The sequence below is a fragment of the Phalacrocorax aristotelis genome, chromosome 8 (genome assembly GCF_949628215.1).
Source record: "Phalacrocorax aristotelis chromosome 8, bGulAri2.1, whole genome shotgun sequence".
Lineage (NCBI taxonomy): Eukaryota > Metazoa > Chordata > Aves > Suliformes > Phalacrocoracidae > Phalacrocorax > Phalacrocorax aristotelis.
In genome coordinates this window covers 31688112-31709911 of record NC_134283.1, presented here as the reverse complement: position 1 = coordinate 31709911, position 21800 = coordinate 31688112, and the positions used below count along the sequence as shown (strand labels likewise).

At 49.6% G+C, this 21800-nt stretch overlaps 1 protein-coding gene across 3 annotated transcripts in view; it reads left to right on the top strand.

Moving 5' to 3' along the window:
• Nucleotides 1-3666: 3666 nt before the first annotated feature.
• ETF1 (eukaryotic translation termination factor 1) overlaps nt 3667-21800 on the top strand; it is a 29151-nt gene continuing 11017 nt past the window's right edge. Inside the window, exons 1-4 of one of the 3 annotated variants that reach the window (XM_075102223.1) lie at nt 3667-3803; nt 3897-4038; nt 20156-20331; nt 21134-21273. In XM_075102223.1, coding sequence (XP_074958324.1) covers nt 3953-4038; nt 20156-20331; nt 21134-21273 — 402 coding nt within the window. In that variant the 5' untranslated portion in view covers nt 3667-3803; nt 3897-3952. Of the gene's footprint in view, nt 3804-3896; nt 4039-9686; nt 9787-20155; nt 20332-21133; nt 21274-21800 lie in introns of those variants that run through there. The other 2 variants (XM_075102225.1, XM_075102224.1) reach the window with 2 other exon arrangements.

Sequence of the window (21800 nt, the reverse complement as noted above, 5' to 3'; positions counted from 1 at the left end):
ACCAAGTGATTACAGATTTATCACACATGGGCCCAGGTCCTGTTTTCTTGTGTGGTTTTTTTTTTTTTTAAAGTGGTGGGGCTTTTATTTGTCACAGGCAGGTAATGGCAGGCTGAGATGTACTTAGATCATGTGAAGTGCTTCTCCTGGAAGTTTTGGGGAACATGTGGCTAAGGATGTATATGTTCACAGCAGCTGCTCCTCCCAAGAGCTGTTTGTGCCATGTAGGTTTATAACATGTGAAACCCTGTCATGGCGTAAACCACCTCCTGTCCTCCACGTGGGTTTGGTGCAGGTGGGGAGTGCTTGGCTGTGCATCTCCTGAGAATGATCTCCTTCACAAAACCTGATTACAGGTCACTTCTGTCCTGAATTCCCTCTGCTGCCTGTCCTGTGAAAAGTGATCCCCTGCATAAAACTAGTCTGAAAAAGAAGAGGAATTCTCTGGCAAAGTGTGTTGGGTATTTCAGGTGAAAGGAAACATCCTTAAGTGAAACAGTTTAAAAGCCGTCTTCCGTGGAAGCTCTTCCCGCTGCCTCCCTGAAACCGCAGCGAGATGTTCCTGTAGCAGAGCCAGGGGCAGCCCGGGACAACGCTGCTGCTGCCTGCATGCTCTTACCTGTGCTCTGGGCTTGTAGTGCTGCCTGGGCAAAGGTGATGGACCATCACCACGCGGCCTCGGGGGTCCTGAATCATTGATCAGGGTTGAACTTTATTCTTGAATGAATTCTTTTCACTGTCACATTTTAAGCCATCTTTCATTTTCTTTATTTTTTAATGTGTTGTCCTTAGCTCCACCTTTATAAGCTAAATTATTGAATCATGGAGGGAAAAGTGAAATCAGCTGGTATGTGGCATGCTGAGAACAGTTTCTTGCTCTGAAAGCTGCCAGAAAGGCAGGAGATGCAGCAACTGGGCTGTTATCTGTGAAAAGGAGTGACTTCTGTCCTGAAGAGTTACCTGCTGCCATCCTGCTGCTGGGAAGGTATCTGTCAGCATGGGGAGGAAGGGCATTCAGAGTTCATTGCCCACTGTCATTTTCAGTGTGGGCTGACACAGATCTTAGGAAGACTGTAGCCCCAGCAGTGCTGCAGCTCTGGAATAAATTACTGCTCTGCCTATGAGAGTAATTAAGAAAAGTTTTGCACGTGTTCTTTGAGGAAAAAGAGTGACTGAGCGATGTTTGTGCTGCCTGCGTCCACCCACCTGCATCCTCTGCGGGTGGGAGCAGGTCAGTGCAAGGCACAGCCTCCTTAGGCTCTGCAAGTCAGACTGCCTTAAAATAATAGCATTAACACAAATAGGACGGGGATAGTAGATTCCAGCATCTCAGCTACTGCCTGACTTTAGTAGCAGAGAGAAGGCTGAGATTTCCACTAGGTGCAGGGGCTCCACTTGCCTGCAGGGGCTTCTTTTCCTTTTCTAAAAGCATTTTCCCCTGCTCAGGACAGCTGCAGCATGCCGTGTTTGGGGAGCATGCCCGGTGAGAACAGAGACCTGCTGGGTTGCCTGTAAAGGCAGGAGATGTCCAACTTTCTTGGGGGTTGTGGGAGGAAAGTGAGATGGAGTGTCTCCCCCTTCTCCACAAGACAGTGACTGCTAATGTGCTGTGAAGGCACGGCTCCTTTTTAAAACTTCTCTCTAAAAAGGGCAGCAGCATGTTGAAAAAGTTCTCTCTAGTTCAGTGGCTCTGCCCCCATCGCTGCTCTGGGCTCCGTCCTCGTTCCACAGAGCTGTGCTGGCTGTTGGAGAGAGGCGCTGCTCAGCATTTGTGTCAGCCAGCCGGTGGGAGAGCTGCGGGGAGAGCTGATGGCAGCATCTCTTGCGTCAGGAAGGCTGGAGCAGAAAGTGCCATGGCAAAGTGGGTGCATCGGGCTGGGAGGTGGTAACTGGGGTGCTCAGCCATCGCTTTTTGGAGTAGGCTCCATGGATCAAACGGGAAGGGCAGATTGCCAGGAAAGCACGGGGTAAGTTGTTGTCCACCCAGCCATCTGTGTAAACCAACCCTGTCATATCAGGCACAGAAACTTCTGTCTCAGCAGATCCTCTCCTAAAGCCAGGCATAATCCTCCTGTTTCGAGGAGGATTACGAAGGGCTGCGTGGGTCCAGATACATGTGAAAAAAATACTTGTAAGGGTTGAACTCAATACTTGCTCAGCCCCAGAAGAGAAACAGGACTTGAAAACCAACCAGGTAGTTCAGAAATCCACAGAGCATCCCTAACATGACCCTGCTGATAGAAAAACCAGCTCCACGCTGAGTCCCAGACAGGTCTCTGTTCCAGTGACTATGCTGCCCAGCGCTCAGCTCCCGGCAGGGCTTCAGTGGTGCTTTACTGCTGGGCCGGGGTGCTGAGGAGCAGAGCAGGAGGGAGAGGAGGCTGCCCTCAGGCTCGGGCTATTGCAGCGCTTGCCATCCTGGGAGAACGATCCCCCCGAGGCACAGCACAGCAAAGCACAGCGCAGAGGCCAGGCTGCCCTGGGGCTGGGGACGGGTGGTGATGACCAGACTGATGGCAAATGCCACAGCTGGGCTGTCCTAGGGAGGCAGACTGGGACAGGAGGGACACCACGGCTGCGAACCCCACCACTATCCAGCTGTTGGTGCCTGCTCAGCATCACCAGGAGAGCAGCACCTCCGGGGTGGCAGAAGGGAATCAGCCTCTCTGCTACCACTAAAAGAAACGAGTAAACGGCTTCAGCATCATTTAATCACTATGTTTCCAGGTGGTGCCAGAGGCAGAGCTGGCGGGTGCTCCCCAGGCTGTAGCACTCCCACGGGAGCAAACCCACTGCCCGGCATCTTTGGGTCCAAAAAGGCAGGTTGTGGGTTTGCAAAACCAGGCACCGAGGCTGTGGTTGTGTTTAGATGTGTTTGTTGGACACGTGCTCAGACACGCACAGGTGGGTTGGCTCCCCACAGCCCCACCGTCCTCACGAGCAGTGGCACAAAGGTGGGCTGGCCGGGTCGTCACTGTGATGTGCCCCCCGAAAGCCAGGAACCCCAGGCCAAACCCTCTCAAATAATGCATGCGTAGGAACAGGAGCAGCCCCAGCCCAGGGGCACTGCAGGGCCACGCAGGCAGTCCCGCGCCCCAGGCCGGGCCGACCTGCGGGTGGGCTGGTGTGAGCCCCCGCTCCTCTGGGGACCAGAGGAACCCCCGCTCTGTGAGGGAGCGGCCGCAGCCCCCAAAACCAGCATCATGGGGTGTTGCGGGGGGTGGGCAGGGGGACCCTGTAGGCGGGACGCGCTCTACTCCCTGCCGGTGGGCTGCCGGCGCGGAGCGGTGACAACCGGTGGCACATGGCTGGGGGTGGGACGAGGAACACACGACACCGCGGCGCCCGGCCGGGGCGGGGCACTGGCAGCGGGGCAGCCCATGACGAATGGTGCTGCAGCAACGACAGGAATCCATCCCCAAACCGCACCGCTCCCACCCCGCCGCGGTCCCTTTAAGGGCGGCTGGGGTCGGTAGCCCAGCTCTCGCGAGACCCACCGTTGCGTCCCGCCCCGAGGTGGGCCTCGGACTACGCGCCCCTTAGTGCCCCGCGCGGAGCGGAGGCCAATAGCGGCGCGGTCGGGGGGCGGGGGCGAGGGAGTGGGCGGCCTATGGCGTGTCGCCCCGCTCCCGCGCGGGCGGGGCGGACGCCCGCCCCCCGCCCCGGTCCCCCGGAAGTGATGTCACGGGCCCCATGTGAGCCGATTGCAACACATGCAGCGCGGAGAGGGGGAGCGCGAGCAGCCGGTGTCCGACGTCAGCGCTGCCGCCAGCCGCGCGCCGCCGGGAGGGACCGGGCCTGAGGTGAGGGCGCGGCGGGCGGGCGGCGGCGGCGGCTGCGGGGCCGGGGCGGGGCCGGGGTCTAACCGCTGTGTCTGTGCCGCCGGCCCGCCGCAGGCCGCCGCAGCCGCCGCCGCCGCAGCAGGAGGAGGAGGAGGAGGAGGAGGGAGAAGATGGCGGACGATCCCAGCGCTGCCGACCGCAACGTGGAGATCTGGAAGATCAAGAAGCTCATTAAGAGCCTGGAGGCGGCCCGCGGGTGAGCGGCGAGGCCTGCGCCGTCTCGGGGGCGGCCGCGGCGGGAGGGCGGCGGCGGCGGGGCGGGCTGGCGGGCAGCGGGGGCGGCCGCCCCGGGGCTGGGGGCGGGGGGGGGGGATGTCCCGGCCGGAGCGGGGACTGGAGCGAGGGGGCCGCTGGCCGGCTCTGGCCCCACCGCCGCTGGGGGGAGGTACGGCTCGGCCCGGCCCGGCCGCCCCTTCCTGGTGCCCCTTTTGTCTTGCCGCGTGGGGAAGCGGCCGGGTCCCAGCGGCCGCTCGGGGGCTTGGGCCGGGCGAGGGTATCGGGTCTGGGGCACGGCCGGCGGGTCCGTCCGCCCCCGGGGCGTACCGGGGAAGGCTCAGCAGCAAAAAGGAAGGGTAACCGTGTTTCCCGCATGGGAAAAGGGCAGTGTCCGCCGCTCAGCTCCCCGCTGGCCCCAGCCGGCGGCGGCTCGCCAGCCGACCTGCCCCCCCCTCCCCTCCGAGCGGGCGGTTTCCCTCAGGCCGCCGCCGCGGGGGTGTCACAGGTGCCCGGCCCGGCCCCGGGGACGGGACGCTGGGCCCGCGCTGGCTGCCGGGCTTCACGTCGTGTCCGGCCTCGCTGTGCCCCTGGCTGCCCCGTGCCAGCTGGCACCGGGGAACGGTGGATTCCAGCTGGAGTTGTCGGCTCCTCTGGCCCCTGTGCAGGCTTGGGCTCCTCCCAAGGGACCGGCTGGCTCAGGAAAGGCAGGAGGGTGAGGGCAGGGAGGCAAGGGCCAAGGCACCACTTGCTTTATTGCTTCTCTTACTGATGCTTATTTGATCTCTCTTGCTCCTTCACCTTCCAGTGAAAGTGCTTAGCTCCGTTTCCCCGAAAGCAAGCTCTTCCACAGTTTAGGTAGTGTTAAATTTTTAAGTCTCTAATCCCGCTTATATTATCCTCGCACTTTGATTTCTTTTTCTCCACCAGAAATAAAATTGCTGGAAGTTCTTACAGCCTGTCCCATGCCAGAGGTGACATGGTGCCCACTTCTGAGAGTAACTCAACAGTGGCTTGTTGCATGGGTCGGGAGGCCACTTGGCCTTGAGTAAGAACTCTAGGTATTGGAGCTGTAAAATAACAAAGACAGTGTGTGTCTCGGAATACAGTGCAATAAAATAAAAATGAAGGGTGACTTGATAGCTCCCCTTGTGGCTCCAGTTTCCATAGGCTTATCTGAACTAGTGTTAATCTAGCTGTGGCCCCTCTGGCAGCGTACTGTGGCCACCCAAAAGGCAGGTTGCCTTTGGATAGCTCCTGTAAGCAGAGATGCTGTCTCGTTCTTTCCTTAGTGCTGGCGCTTGTTCTTGTGTGTAGAGTAGGCCTGGGGAATCCTTCAGCTGAAAACTAACCCAGGGAGGAGAACCCAAGCTACAGGTCTCCCTAAACTATCTGATTTACGATGTAGCTGTGCAAGGGATGGGGGTGAAGGAAAAGGCAGCATGGAGCCATGGTTTTCTTTCTCTGCAGCAGAGTGGACTTTGACTGCTGAAGGTGATTATTCAGCTGTGCCTTCGCACTGTGTCGACAGCACGCGTTGTGCTCCCAGGGAGGTCCCAGCAAGCACAGGGGTGCGTAAATGACTTCTGCCATGAAGTTGAAAGCGTTTGGGGAGACACAGACATCCATGGCAGCTTGTGAAAACACCTATTGGTCCCTGTAACAGCACTGAGGGAGGCCGGGATGTGTTTTGGAAATATGTAGTTAGCGTTTTGGCTCTCCCTGATTCAAAATGTGGTAGCATAAGCATGTCTACCTTTAGTGGCAGCTCTCAGGTTATTTGGCATAGATGAATTTTGCAGGCAGCAAGATTAAAACTGGTATCGGAGAGCTCCTGGGAGAGGTGAGGCTGAAGGGCTAGCTTGGAGTGGATGGCTGTTAGGGGTAACAGCTTCCTGAGGCCACAGCCCAGGTGTCTTCCCTCTTCCCCATCAGTGATCCCTGGCACATCTCTACTTTGTGGCAAAGATGCTGCAAGCACTATAAAATGTGTGTAGGTGAGCCCTCTGGATCCAGCATATCCCTAGATGTCATGATACTGCTGTTCCTCAATATGTGTGCTAGCTCATAAACCACCACCTGACAAAGGCTGCTGATGCTAGCAATCCTTCTATGAGCAGGGTTATGCTGGTTACATGTAAATGCGCATCATGCTTCCAGGGAGTCCTAGCTAAAATCATCCTAGTCTGTTTGGGTCTGGTAAGGGGAAAAGATGCTGCAACTTTTGCCACCAGAAGTGTTAGGCTCCCCGACACAAGAGGTGTGAGGCAGTGAAACAGGCTTTTCCGGCCTTTGGGAGAGTCGCTTCCTCTTCCTGTGAAGTAGGAAGACCTGTTCTGGGGTGGGTTAGGGGGCACAGCCTTTAAATAGGGTGATGTGGAGGGCCAGGGACTCCTTGGCGTCTCCACCTTCCCTTACTCATGTACTCCTAATAGTGACCCAGCAGCAGTGTCCCAGTTTCATGTGCTGGTTGTTCCCGCAGTGGATCAAAGGGATGGGAAATGGAGGAAGCTGGAGGTAGACGTTCAATTCGCGTGTGGCGGTTGGGGCACCTCTGCTGTTATCCAGGTATTTTGGTAAAACCTCAATGAAGTCTGCAGAATGTTATAAAAATGTTAAGTGAGCATAAAATCAAGGAAATGCCTTTATCATGTTTGACATAGATGAGGTGAGTGGCAGCACTTGGTCAGAAAACTAAGGCAGAAGGTTAGAGCCTCAGCTTTACCAGAAGCTGATCAGCTAGAGGCCAGGGAGGGTAAGGCTGCTTCTCAAACTTCAAGGTAATGTCCTAGCAAGAATGTCTTGTGTTGTTTTTCCAGCCTTGCTTAGGAAAGCTGGCTTTCTCACTGATCTCTGGATAGCAGGAGTCTGGCAAATCAAAACAATGAAAATAATTCTTAAAATGCCCAAAGCCACCGCAAAGCCCTACCTCTGCTGGCAGGGAGTAGAAGGAGCTTTTGTCTGTATCTTACTTTCTAAAACAGAAGTGTCTATTATCTCCTCCTACCTCTTCCAAAGTTGAGTGGCAAACTGGTACTGTACAAAGTTAATGAGTTGGTCTTTCTGATCTGGTGGGAAGGGAAGGGGGAGTAGCTGGTATCTGCAGAGTGTGTATGAGTGACAGCAAATGAGGCCTGGGTTCTGCGCTACAGGCAATTAACCTTTCTAGCCAGAAGATGATGAGGCTGAAAGGCTGGTGATAAGCAAGTTATGCCCTTGTGAGAAGTCTAGCCATCTCTGGTAGCTTGGAGCGCTCAGACTTTCATCTGATGTCTCTGCTGCTTCCCTACAAAGGGATTCTGCCTTCAGTCCATGGTTATTTTTTGTAAAACAGCATCTGGGTGAAAGACTGTACCCCCACCCTGAAGTTGCAGCTATGTCTTTGCATGTGGATGTTGCAGCAGCTCAAGTTGAAGCAATGTTAGCCACTATATTTTTCCCTTATCTTCTCTCTAAGTGCTTTTCTGCTGTTGCTTCATGCAGTTTTCCAGTGTCACTGTTAAACTGACAATCACTCTTTGTTCCTTTGGTCTTTGCAGTTCTGTATAGTGAGCAGGGCTATGGTCAGTTTTTTCTGCTAATCTAAGCTGTAAATGCTTGGCAAAATTAAGTATCAGCAACAACTAGCAGTCTTCTTGCAGGCTTAGGCCTGAGATGTCACATCCGAGTCACATTTGGATAACTTCTCAAAGACTTGGAAATGAGAACTTTCTTCCTGCAGACAGCTCTGCTTAGAAATGGCTTACTAACACCTCCACTGGGCAGATGGACTTTCAAACCCCAAGTAAGAGTGCAGCAGGTGCTGATGCAGGGTGTAGAGCTGCATTATAACGGTAAAACCTTCAGGAACCTGCTCCCTTGAGATATCTCACCTGTCCTGAACTTAAAGGCAGGGCTAGACTCCTGTTTGGAGCAGTAGTGCTTATGAGTTATTTTACTGAAACAGAGAAAGAGGAGGCAAAGAGAATAGTGTCTTTGAAGGCTCTGTCTGCAAGCATGACTAAGGTTGACAAACAGAATGTTTTCCAGATTAAGTATTTTGGAAGGTGGGGGGAACAGGGTGTACGCAGGCTTCTGAGCAAATGCAGAAACTAACTCTGAACAAGTAATGTGCTGTGGCTGTAACTGGAAGAAATGTATTGAGGTAGGAGAATGGAGAAATGGCAAGAGAAGGGGAAGCTTTGGTGTCTCCAGAGCCATGGGAAGGATAAGTGATGCAGTCTCCTGCTGGGGTTTGGATTCTGCTAAGATGAGACTTCCATCTGCTACATGGGACAAACCAAATGTGAGTCAAATAGTCACCAAGAAGGACAGAGGCCTGAAAATGTGTGGGAATTCCTGCAAAGTGAAACCCATACTAGTTCTATTTGAGGGTGGAGAAGCTGACCTGTTGCTGAGATGTAAATGATTTGCCCAGCTGGTGTTGCAGAAAGCATTGTTTGCTGCTGAGTTCTCCTGTGGTCCATCTGGAGCCTTGCTGGTCCTGATGGGGCCAGCTTCAGAATTTGCCTCAAGCTGCTGCTGTTTCCCAGCCTTGTGCAACAGGGATGGGAGGCTGCACATCTCCACACCTTGTTGGGGTGTCCTGGGGTGATGCCACTTCTGTGAGCAGGCAAGTTGGCAAGGTAGAGGCCTCTTTGGACAACCTGGTGGTTCTGGAGAACAAGATAGTCTTGGCCTGTTCTACTTTTAGTGTGGTGGGCCTTTCCAAAAGTGACCTGAAAGCCTGCCTACCTTGTGTGTTAACACTGCAGCTGTGAATGCTGCAGCAGTGCGAGCTGCTGGGATGCATTTAGGGAATAATTGGAGTCCATTGCAAGTAGATGTCCTGTACGGGTTTGCCTTGTTCCTGATTTCTTCTGTGAATAAAGTGCTAGGAAATTGGTGGTGCCAGGCTTATATCATGCTGCATCGGTGAGCTGTATTTCTCACCTGAATTAGGTAGTGCAAATACTCAGTCACTCCTGGGAGCATCTGCAGCACTTGACTGTAGATGGCTTGTTCTGCTGATTGCAGGTGCTATACAGCTTCGTTGCACTGAAGTTGCAAATGTGCTGGAATAACTGTTGAATGTGCTAGCACAGTTGATTCTGAAGTCGATGTGAATTCCTCTACTGCACCATATATGCTTATAAGATTACAGTACACTGTATGCAGCGGTGTACTCTATCGTGTGTGGTTGTAACAATACAGTCGTGTCTAGGCAAGTACCAGGATAACTAACTTGTCTTTAAGTGATGTCATACATCAGGAAGAGGGTTTGGTGTGCTCTTTCATTGCTGTGACTGGTTTCTGGCCATGCTGCCAGAGATGTGTCAGTTCAGAGGCTCCCTCCCCTGCCTCCCAGACTAGCAGCAGGTATCTCTCCCTACCGTCTTTATCAGGATCTGTTTGTTGTTGTGGCTGTGCCTTGGGCCTGGTCTCTGGGAGGCAGTTTAACTGCTGTTACAGGATCTGTTTCTGCAGAGCTGAAGCTTTCACCTTAGGACATGGAGTATGATGGAGACCTTGAACCGGGCCTGGGTGAGCTGGTCGATCTGTGAAGGGCAGTGCTGTGGCAAGGTACTACTTGGCTTTCCAACTTCTGTTAATTAGGTTGCAGTGCTGATATGTCATGCTAGTGCCAGTCATGGGATAGCCTTGAGGATCTCTCCACAGCAAGCTGATGTCTCCAGCGGTCCTTCGTTTGCTGAAAGTCTTTTGCTGGAATCTGGGCTGGGCCAGCCTTGAGGTAAACAGCTGTCTCTTCATGATCTGGGGAATGTGGAACAGATGAGTGGGGCAAGGACTGGGAGAATAGCATTTTCGGGTGGCACATGGAATTTATCTTTACTGACAGTGAGTTTTCTGCTTTGGCGTTATGATCCATCATTAAAACATAGGGTGATTAGGGAAGAGGTTATGATTTTTCTTACCTAAGCCAAATTGTTTCCTCTAAGTAGTGCCTTCTCAGCTCACTTGTCTTAAGGGTAGTTTCTAAAGGAGGTCACTTTTCTGTTGCAGAGGTAAGGGCTATAATATTAATACTGCCTTTTGCTTCTGGTGGTGTGAGGAGATGATGTTTGCAGAGAGGAATGAATAGAAATAGTCCAGGGTAGAAGTGATACCTGAGGGCTTTGTGGCAGGCTGCTTACGCACCCTTTCCCTGCTTTGACTGTCTGAGTACGGGCTGCCAGTCTCCATAGTGCTGGGGTTAGAAGCTGAATATGGATTTCAACGACCAGGGCTGATCAGACCTCTCAAGACTGAGGCAGTCTGTCTTAAGAGCTTGTGTTTCAGTAGTGTTGAGGGTGGGTGGTCTGAGAAAGCTGTCCCCTCCCTGTACCAGGTGAGAAGGCAGCCGGAGCCAGGGAGAATGTCCAAAGGGTCGTTGACATCCTGCTGGTTGCTTCTGTCTAATTGTAAAACACTTCCTGGGGTTTCTCATCTGCGCACTCTGCCTGTGCCTTTTGAATTATAGCAACAGTTAGGAAGTGCTGTTTTAAGAATACACACTAGCAAGTGGGGGAAAATGACCTGATCTGGGAGAATGGTTACGTGTCAGATAAGAACTCTAGGAAGTGCTTTATAGCCTTTGGTAGTTTGGCAGCCTGATACCCTCTTTTACAACTGTGTGACTTGTTAGTGAACACTGATTCATCCACAGATCATCATTCACATAGAGCTAATGAATGAGACCCTGACTGCTGAAGTCAAATGATATGGTAGAAGATGGGAACGAGTGCCTCAAAAGAGGACAGACTTTTTTGGCTTTGTGGTTAACTAGATTTCTCACCCCCCCATTAGCTCCCTGTTCCCATGTAGCTCTGAGGCATTAACATCTTAACGAGCAAATCTGGATTTGTTGCTTCAGTCCCTCTGTGTACATCTTGTACCCAACTGGCCCATTAGCATAATGCAACAAGTCTTTTAAACTTAGAGCATTAATAATTGGAGAGGTAGGGGGGAGAGCAGGGGAGCTCTGGCAAAACCAAGCCTCCCAGTGAGTCACAAATGTCTGAAGTGCAGAAATGTCTGTTCCACTTACCAGTAATTGGGCATCCGGGCTTTCTGCATGAGGTCAGATGCAGCCAATAAGGCCTATTCAAAACATGCCTACGCAATTATGTTTTGTGATGTGTTGCCTTTGATCCAAGGATTTCAGGGTGGCATTGATTCACCTTCCTCGTGGGGTGTGCAGTATCCACTCGTGCTGATTCAATGCTCTTTGGCAATATGGGATGAAGTCAGGATCTGCTTCTGGAGCTGCAGAACTGATTGGGGATCTGAGCGCTGGCGGTTGGCTGAGCAGCAGCTGCAGTGTTGGAGCTGGCTGTGGTTGGGGACAGGAGGAAGCTTAGAGCCTGGAGCTGCTTACGTTGACCTTGGTGTGGGTAGTGCGTGGTGGACCAATGGGCAAGGGCTCACTGTTACCTGCTACCTGTGCAGCCTTCAGACACGTGATACCTGGCCAAATTCTCTGCTACACTGAGAAACAGAGGTCTGTGACCTGATTCTTCTTTCACCTCCTTTCTGTCCCTGGGGAGTGATGCATGCTGAGCTCAGGAGGCAGATGCTGGCAGCAGGCCAGCAACTGCTTAGCGGGGGGGAAAGCACTACCTTGCTTGACCCTTGGTGAGACACTAGCCAGTCTTGCCTCTGCTCCTTTGCTGAAGCAGCCATCTGCTGCCTCCCTCTGGGAAGCTTTCCTTTGCTGTCGAAGCAGGGGGTCCACTGGAGAGAGCAGACTTACTTCTGTTTTCCAGGGTTCTGGCTTGGTGCTTTGCTCCCTAGCTTGCACTCTGTAAGCTTGCTTGGCATCCTGGGGCTTTTCCTCTTCAAGAAGGTCAGTGGGTTAGGGTAAGAGAGCAGAATACCTTTTCAGGACAGTCTTAATGTCTGTGTTCAAGCTGTTTCTGGTTATGTGACGTGCTTTTCCTGTAATGCTGCCAGATGTGATAAAAGATTCCTGTGTAGGCCTTTGGGACAGAACTGTAGTTTGAGAGCTTGGCATTGTGTGAGCCATGGAGGCAATAGCTGCATGGCCTCATGCTGTGCAGCTAAGTGATTTTCTCTTTGTTCAGGATAGAGGTGGCATTCAAAGTCTGAGGGGGAATTCGATATCTGGAGTGTTTCTTCAGTGTTTCTTCCACTCGGGAGGGTGGCTCGCTTTCTCCAATTAATGCTTATGCTGAAAAGTACTCTTGAGGAAAGAATGACTTGGTCTACCTGGCCCTGTGATCCCCCCCCTCATAACTACCCTTCCCCCATCTTGAGCTTTTTTTCTGTGCTTATGAGGTAGGACTGGCTCTAGAGAGGTTATCTCTGCCTTATTTTTCCACGGGAACTGGTCTCTTCCATATCTTCATACCCTTCTTTGGATGACCTGGAAACGTTTGAGGAACAACTTGTATTGATGTTGCCTTTTACTAGATGATCCAGAGTTCTGGTGTATGCTGTAGTGAAATGCAGAATGCCTCTGAGGTGAGGGTTGTGAGTTTCTTGTTGAAATGATGCTGTAAAAAGTGCTGTCAACAGCATGGCTTTCCGCTCAACTTCACATTAAACTTCAGTGGACCTAGTGGTAGGTCCCACTGTCACATAACTGGTATTGTGTGCTCTGTTTAGGTATCTGTGCAGCACTTGTCTCTTGCTGGAGCTGTGCTTTGAGCCCATCACCTGAACAGGGAGTGAGATTTCATCTGTTTCTAATGGAGACATCACAAAAAGCTGTTGCTTCTCAAGCAGCAGCTAGATTGAGGCATGTTGGCTATGTCCGTTGTAAAGTATTCAACCAATATTCTCGCAGGCAATGCAGTCTTTGGGTAGGCTTCCAGATGATGTTGCCTCTGAAGCACTGAAGGGATCCTAGGCTCTTAAGATTGTCTCTTCTCTTTCCTAGCAGGCTGACAGGATTTCCAGGAAAACTTATGTAGCTTTTGCATCTGCTGTCGTCTCTCTAGATTTGGCATCTGAAGTAGACTTGAGGCATTTCCTTTTTGATGAAGGCTTTGTCTTATTAAAAGACTTTAAGTCTTTAGAGGGCACAGCTATGAGCTGTTTATGTACTTCACAGCCATAATTCGTAAATGGTAAGAGCATACACGAAGAAATTCCCATACGGCAAGGTCAATGCTGTTGCATACAGGGCTTATGTGAATAGGGAGTGTCTAATGGCCTATGTTTTGTAAGAGAACCCACACCAGCAATTTTGTACTTGCCTATACCAAAGGACACTTACTTTTTATAGCACTTCATTCAACATCTCTGCTCAGGTACAGGATCAAAAAAAACTCAAATATTTTTACTTACATCACTTCATGTGTGGACTGTGCTCTCAACCTAGTCCATCGCTGATGTAGCGTGTGCCTGCAGTGCTATGTGGGTATTTTTTTCAGAAGTAGCGCTCTTCTCTTGGTCCTGTAGTATGTGCTTGGTAAAGTTCTGCCTTGGATTACACAGGCTATATCAGTCTTGCATCTGGCTGTGAATATGCCAGTGATGACACTGGTCTAGGCATTGTAGAACTTCAGTAGTGTTGGCCATCCAGGCAGCTCAATCCATGTGATGCCTGCCCAGTAATCTGCAGTCCTCTTGGATGGAGACCAACAGATGTTACCTTGGGAAGGTAACGTTGCTTGAAGCAGTATGTGGCAAGTTATTTCATAGAAAGCTTCCTAGCTGTGGTATGTGGTTAAGATCAGATTATCTGAAAGCGGTTTGCTCCATGCTCCTGCCAGTCTCTGGCAGTCACATATAGTTCTTGTACTGCCCTTGGTTCCTGGAGAAAGCAAGACACTCATGAAGCTAGTGCCCGGTAAAAATAAGCTCATTTTGAGTCATAGAGAATGACTGACCTCCCTTGCCTCTGTATCTCTACATCACACAGCGTGCTATTAGTGTAAAATGTTTCATTGAGGAACAACTACAGCTCAGCTGCTGTTTGTCAAGTATCCTCTGATACCACAGGATAGGCCAGTTACTGCTATTTATATAGCATGCCTGTTAAGTTATTGCTCTCCCTTGCCAGTGCATATTCCAAATTCCAGGAGACAGGTTGAGTGACTGTTCCTTCTCATACTTCTGGTTGGGATTGCTCTTGTCTGCCAGGTTGAGGGTAGCTACAGTCAGTGCATGCTGTTCTGGTTTTTGTGTGGTATGTGGCCATGCAGGTAGCCGTTTTACTGATGTAATGCTGTGTAAGATGGTAGGAGTCTTTTTAGAAAACCACTAGACCAGTTTTTAGTTTCAGCTGAAGGTCTAAGGACCTGCTCAGCTCTTCCTTCTGACAGGCAAAAGAGTAGAAACTGAATCCCTGTAGATGAAGGTGGCCGCCTAGAACAGGAGGTTCATCTGCCAGCTGTAATGAAAACCATCCATGAGGTATACTTGGCAGCTTATTTCAAATGTGATACACTGCTCTCTTTGTGCACTTGCCTTCTGTTGTGGTGGCTTCCTCATGCTGAACCATAAAACTCATACACAGTGGGCACTGCTCCTGGTGCCAAACCTGGCTTGGGACTCAACACAGCAATCCAGCTGGTGTAAGTGTCTTCTGTGACATCCCTGCTCTTTCTTCTGGAAACCACCCAACGGTTCTCTCCTTGGTCTGCAGTACTGCAGCTGTCATAAGGCACAGTGAGATGCTGTCGGATGATACCTCTTGGGCAGTGCAGGAATATCTTGCAGGAAACATGAGCGGCTTGGATGCCGTAGTACCTGCTTGCAGGGATACTGGCAAAACTTTTCCTTTCAGCATTTTGGGGCTAGTTTAGTGATGATGATTTAGCACCACACACACTGCCACTCACTGTGATAACTTGTTAACATTTGCTCTTGGGCCTCTCTGTGACTGGGAAAGCTCTTTGTTTTGTGGTGTAGTTGTCTGAAATTCAAACTGTAGTAACATTGAAGTTTTAATAACAGAACAACCTATCCTATCCACAAACCTAGATGGTTTTTTTAAAGAACTTGCTGTCTAGAGAGAGCAGAATGTGCTTGTTTTTGCTTCTCCCTTTCCCCCAAACAGTTCTTTAGCAGGTGGTAGGAGCAAGGTTGGAGCCCACCTGCAGTGGTTTAGGAGCAAAGTTGGAGCCCTGATCATCTTCTATCCTAGAGATACCTAATGCTGGTACCTCTAAGCTAATTGCCAATTACTGACAGGACTGGCACAGTGTGAGTAGTAACCGTAGTATCCAGACAGTGAAGTCTTTCTACCTTTCCAGAGGTTGGCACTTAATTGCCCCCTTGTTTTTGTAGTGTGTGGACAGGTGCCCTTAGTATTTTTAATTGTTTTCTCCTCTCCTGTTCCTTGCACTGTGGCACGTGTTGTGCTGTCCTGTGGTCCTGGATGTTTTCTTACAAAGCAAACATCTTGGGGCATTCTGGGTTTTGGTGGACGTACTTGCATTACAGTGGCAGCTATTCAGCTGCTCTGCAGTTACTCCTTAACCCAGAATAGGGACAGCAGCTCTCTCTAGCTGCTTAAAACTTCCTGGCTCAGTTCAGTTTGAAAGCATTAGGTTCCAGCTGATCTAGTATAATTTGTCTCGGGTGCACTAAAGATGGGGGGGTGGGGGTGGGGTGGAGTTGGATGACACACACCTTTTGGTGATGCTGCATTTTGAAATCAGGATCCTGCTGAGCAGAATATAATCTGGAGTGCTTTTGGTCCATCCTTCCTGCAGGAGCTCTGGGAATGATACAGTGAAGAACTAACTCATCGCACATTCGATCCTGAGCTGCCAGTGTGAGCACTGCCCTTAATCTAGATTGATTACTTAATTGTTCACTGTAACAATTCTGTAATGAAGTTCTGTCTGGCAGTGTGCTCGCTAGGGGTTTTGTGGTTGGCAATGGCCTGCCAGGCAGCAAATGTCCCATGTGCTTCATGCACTGCAGAGCCTGTTTGTTTTAGAGGTCTGCCGTTTGGAAAGGCCCCTTTTGGGAGGTTGTAGTCAGTGTGGTTTCCCCTATCTTGTTCCCAGAGTAAATGTACTCTAGAACCTGGTGTGTGTCTGTGAAGGAGGAGGCATGGGATTTTGCAGAAATACATATTGTCTTGTTCAGGTCCAGTGGCTGCAAAGGCCGATAGGAAATCTGAAAATAGTATTACTATGCAGAATAACCTAATTTTTTCTAAGTGTTTTGAATGACAGCTTTGTTAAAACATCTTTGCTACGTTTTGTCTCATGGTGAATTTAGCAGATGCAACCACAGGGTTTTTTTGTTTGTTTTGGGGTTTTTTAAAGACCTTGCTATTCTGTGGTAAGGTTGATACAGGTACAGGCTTGCTTCGAGAGGGGGAAATCTGCTCTTCTGAGGTGGGATAACAAGGTTTTAATTGTGTGTGAAGTTCTGCAGCCATCCCAGTTACTTATGTGCAGATCTGCTTCAGTCGATGTCTTGCTGGTTGCAGCCTCACTGGGACACAATCTAATTTTGTGATCAGTTCCTCACTGTGTGCCTTTTTTAAGGAAGATGTGAGATGAACAGGGGGTGCTGACTGTTACTTTCAATTAGCTGGCTGCCTAATGAACTACTTGGTTAGGTGGATTAGCTGTACCCAGCAGGCAGCAGCATGCTGGCAGGGGCTGCCCAGCCTGGGGTGCTGGGTGCCCTGGGGACATGGGGTGACAAGCTGGCTGACTCCTTGAGCTCCAGGCTCCAGCAGCATGGATGCTGTGAGATGCTTAGGCTGCCGCTGCTCCTGTGGCAAGCTGCCTGCCTGCTATTTTGCTGGATTCTGTAGGAATTGGTTAGTGCCTGAAATAGCTTTGGCTGAGTAAATAGTGGCGAAAGCATGTCAAGCCTAAGAAATGCACTTCATGTTGGTAATGGAAGGTGCTTTTGGATATAAATCCAGGCTGGAATTTGCTGCAGCGTTTGACCAAGCACAGTATTGTGCTGTGTTAAACTAGTTTAAGACTTAGATGATGCGTTCTCCCTCATTTAAGTAAACAGGGTGTCTCTTATTTGTTTGCAGTAGTAAATCATGAGGGCTTGTGAAGCCCACTGTATGACCACAGGTAGGGTCCTTTGGGTAGGGTATTCCTAAGGAACAGTGATTTGAGTAACACACGTGCCTCTGCTGTATAGATAAGACGCTGTGTGTAATAAATTGAAAACTGAAGGTAGCTTTCCAAGTGCTTTTTTACTGAAGAATTGGTAAGGGCACAATTGGGAGGGCACACCTGATCTTCCTCCTTGCTGTCTGCCCTTTTCCCTCTGTCCTCAATACAGAGACTTGGATGGGTGTACTCCTCTTTGGGTATAAAAACTGGCTGGATGGCCAAGCCCAGAAAGTTGTGGTGAATGGAGCTAAATCCAGTTGGTGGCCGGTCACAAGCAGGGTTCCCCAGGGCTCAGTGTTGGGGCCAGTCTTGTTTAATACCTTTATGAATGATCTGGATGAGGGGATCGAGTGCACCCTCAGTAAGTTTGCAGATGACACCAAGTTGGGTGGGAGTGTCGATCTGCTCGAGGGTAGGAAGGCCCTGCAGAGGGACCTGGACAGCCTGGAGCGATGGGCCAAGGCCAGTTTTATGGAGTTTAACAAGGTCAAGTCCTGGGTCCTGCACTTTGGTCACAACAACCCCATGCAACACTATAGGCTTGGGGAAGACTGGCTGGAAAGCTGCTTGGCGGAGAAGGACCTGGGGGTGCTGGCTGACAGCTGGGTGAACATGAGCCAGCAGTGTGCCCAGGTGGCCAAGGCAGCCAGCAGCATCCTGGCTTGTATCAGGAATAGTGTGGCCAGCAGGAGCAGGGCAGTGATTGTGTCCCAGTACTTGGCACTGGTGAGGCTGCACCTTGAATATTGTGTTCAGTTTTGGGCCCCTCAGTACAAGAAGGACATTGAGGGGCTGGAGCGTGTCCAGAGAAGGGCAACAGAGCTGGTGAAGGGTCTAGAGAGCAAGTCTTAAGAGGAGAGGTTGAGGGAACTGGGACTGTTTAGCCTGGAGAAGAGTAGGCTGAGGGGAGACCTTATTGCTCTCTATAGCTACCTGAAAGGAGGTTGTAGTGAGGTGGGTGTTGGTCTCTTCTCCCAAGTTACTAACAACAGGACAAGAGGAAACAGGCTCAAGCTGCATTAGGGAAGGTTTAGATTGGATATTAGGAAGAATTTCTTTACTGAGAGAGTGGTCAGACATTGGAACAGGCTGCCCAGAGAGGCAGTAGAGTTGCCATCCCTGGAGGTGTTCATAAAACATGCAGACGTGGCACTTCAGGACGTGGTTTAGGAGACATGGTGGTGTTGGGCTGACAGTTGGACTTGATGATCCTAGAGGTCTTCTCCAAGCTTTATGATTCTGTGATTCTAAAAGAGGAAAAAATGCATGAAATCTCTTCCTAGCAGGAGAGCCACGTAGTGCCCAAGGGGTGTAATGGTTCCATCTGCCACCTGCCACATCGGGATGCCCTTAGTTCATGCAGCAAGTTAAACATGATGTACAAAGCTTTCTAATTTCTGGGAAGTCTGAGAATCTCTTCTTTCAGAGGAAGAAATGAACTGCGTGAGCTTGCCTTAAGAGTGCTACTTTCAGAAAAGTCTGGAAGAGTTGCTTTCATTCCGATCAGCCTCTTACTCAAAAGAGCCTGCTGGGAATGATAGTCCATTATATCTCCCCTAAGGCTTGTGCCATTCACTGGGGCAGCTAACTGCTTTAATTGAGTGGTATAGGGAGTATTCTGGGCTGGTGTGACCTGGAAGTCTGATAGCTGTCAGCATGGCTCAAAGCTCCTTCTGGGAATAATGTGTGCAAGTGTCTCTTTGCAACTTTCTTGATTAGCGTGTACAGGGATCTTGGATATTAAAACCAATTAGTTGTCTTTAAGGTCGGGGACTTATTTGACCTACCAGCATCTCTTTCAACTTGGCCTGAATTGAAGATCTTTCGAAGAGGGCTGTACAACTTCTGTAAAGAGGCTAATGAAGTGATGCTTTTTAAAGCACTTCCCTGCTGTCTCTGTAGCCCAAACACTTCAGGCAGGACACCAGTGTGTGACAATCTGAAACAGCAGCAGGCAGGTACTGTGTTAGTCTTGTCCTACCGTAAGAAATGTAAAAAAGCAAAACCTTTTTTTTAATGGCTGAAAAGCACTTTGGTGCTCTGAGTCAGAATCCTGAGTAGAGGGTTTTTTTACAGAGCTTAGTTGGTTTGCCCTTGAGAGGGCTAGAGGACATGATGAGGCATTTGATTTTTATGCCATTACTCTAACGTGAAGTATGAGGTCTGGGTTAAATTTGAGACGGTGCAGAAGCAGCACTTCAGACATCTGGGATACTTCAGTGGCAAATGGGAGGTACTGCTGGAAGGCGGACAGGAACTTCCCTGATTTTTATTTTGGCTTTGGATGGATTTGAACCATGAGGCTGCTTTGGGGATTAAGACCTCTGCAGGATCCACCCCAAAGCCATAGGAAAAACCAATCTCAGTCTTACTTTTTTCATTTAACTTAAGCCAGTTCTGTGATTTGTGGAGTCTTATCTCCTGACTCCACGCCTGGGGTTGGTGCTTCTGAGCTAGCAGTCATGTACTTAAGCATTCTTTATTTAAAGCAGCTGCCAGAGCTGGTGAGCTTTTCTATAAAGCAAAGTGGTAGTAGGAATGTAGAGAAGACTATCTGCTACAAAAGTATCCTTCCAGTTCAGTTTTCTGTCTTAATCTGAGGGAAAAAAGTGCTAAAATAACACTTGGGCTGGCTAGTGCTCCAGCTGTCTGAGAACAAATGGAATGGGCTTAAAAGTGTCCTTAAAGTATGTGGCTGCATTGTTTTAAACAGCCTCTGCTGGGGACTGCTTACATGCCTTTAGCTTGCAGCCCTTAGCTTGTATTATGTTCTTTTTTCCAGAGTAGTATCCCAGGTTAAATGAGCAGCTTTGGAGGACTTGCTTGCTAGTGGCTAACCTGAAGACTTGGTTATAGAGTAAAGTCCTCCAAGAAGCCTGTTTTTCTTTTCTCTCCCATTGTCCAGCAGAAGGGGAATTACACCAATAACAGTGAAGTATCCTTGGCAGGGGGAGGGAGGAGGGACAGCTGTGTGCATGGTATATGGTATGAATACACTTGTTACTTTGGCTGCTGGCTGCTCACAACCCCTCTCTTTTCTTTTCTCAGCAATGGTACCAGCATGATATCGTTGATCATTCCCCCCAAAGACCAGATTTCACGAGTGGCAAAAATGTTAGCGGATGAGTTTGGCACTGCTTCCAACATTAAGTCTCGAGTGAATCGCCTTTCAGTACTGGGAGCCATTACATCTGTACAGCAAAGACTGAAACTCTATAACAAAGGTAACTTCTAGCTTGTATGGATGCTGACAAACTTCCTTTGCTTCGAAGCAGCCTTAAGTTCCTGCATTATGCAGTTTTCTGCTAATCTGTTGGCCTGTGCTGCTGTTTTGCACTGATATTCCAGGTATGTTGCCCATGGATGACTACTTCAAGGGTAGACCTTGGGAGTAGAATAAGTAGGACAGCCCTGGTCTTTGATAAGCAGGCTCATGATTCTGTCTGTAGCAGTGCTGACTGTTCTAAACTTGGTCAGCCTTAAGAGCTGTTCCACAGTTATTCATTTCCATTAAACTAATAGTTTTCCATCAAGCAGAAGCTTATGAGTGCCTTATGCATGCCACTATGCAGCTGCCATCATTTTGGGAGGAAATAGACCCAGGCCATCTAAAAAGAGTACTGCACTGTCTTTACAGTGGCAAGTGGCCTTCATTGGGATGGCCACTAAACTGCTGTGTAAGAACTAGGAAAGCTTCACAGGGCTGTTCAGCCTTTTTCTGGTTTCTGTGAGGTTGCAAGCTCATGGGTTTAACAGACAGGTATGTGTTCTTGCAGCTTTGTTGCAAGTGTTTCCATCAGTGTTACCTTTAGCTGCCTGCTGTAAGCTGTTCAGTATAGGCGCACTAAATTGGTTCATCTTCCATTGTAGGGATCTGGGAGGGAATGAGGCGTGGAAAACAAAGTAAAAAAACTTGGTAACTTAATTTTCAACTCTGCTTTAAGTCTTAAGGCCTAGTAGTTAGTTTTGATGGGTACAGCTCACAGTATTCCTTAGTGATCTAAAATCGCATTGTGTCCTTTATAGTACCTCCAAATGGTCTGGTTGTTTACTGTGGAACAATTGTGACAGAGGAAGGAAAAGAGAAGAAAGTCAACATCGACTTTGAACCTTTCAAACCAATCAATACGTCGTTGTATTTGTGTGACAACAAATTCCACACAGAGGTAAGAAGTCTCCTCTTGCCTGCTGGTCTTGCAGTAGTCAGACTGCTTTACTAGACTCACCAGAACAATCCCATGGTGTGCTTGAGTCCACAGTCTGTAGAACAGCAGGCTTTAATTACGGCGTCCCGCTGAGGAAGCCACTGAATGGCTTGTGACCGGCTAGTATTCAGAAATGTGTGATATTCGCTGAAAGCAGTTGAGATATTGTCCAGCTCCTCCTCGAGCTGACTTTATGGCCCAGCTAGTAACTGCTGAGCTTGTGTAAACCACAGACATAAGCTTTTCTCTGTAACTGGAGGCAGTTTTTTTTCTTAACTTTAGAGGCCCATAGATCTTATTCCAAGCCAGGCCTTTAAGTAATGCCAAGATAATATTAGTGTTGCCAGTCTTGATATCGGATGTGTTAACTGAGGCCCTTGATGGAGAACTGACATGTGCCTAATCTGTCTGGGGTAAAGTGGGATTATTTTTATACAATGTCTTCTTGTCTTAGTAAAATGAATGGTTTAAAGCATGTTTAAAGTAAT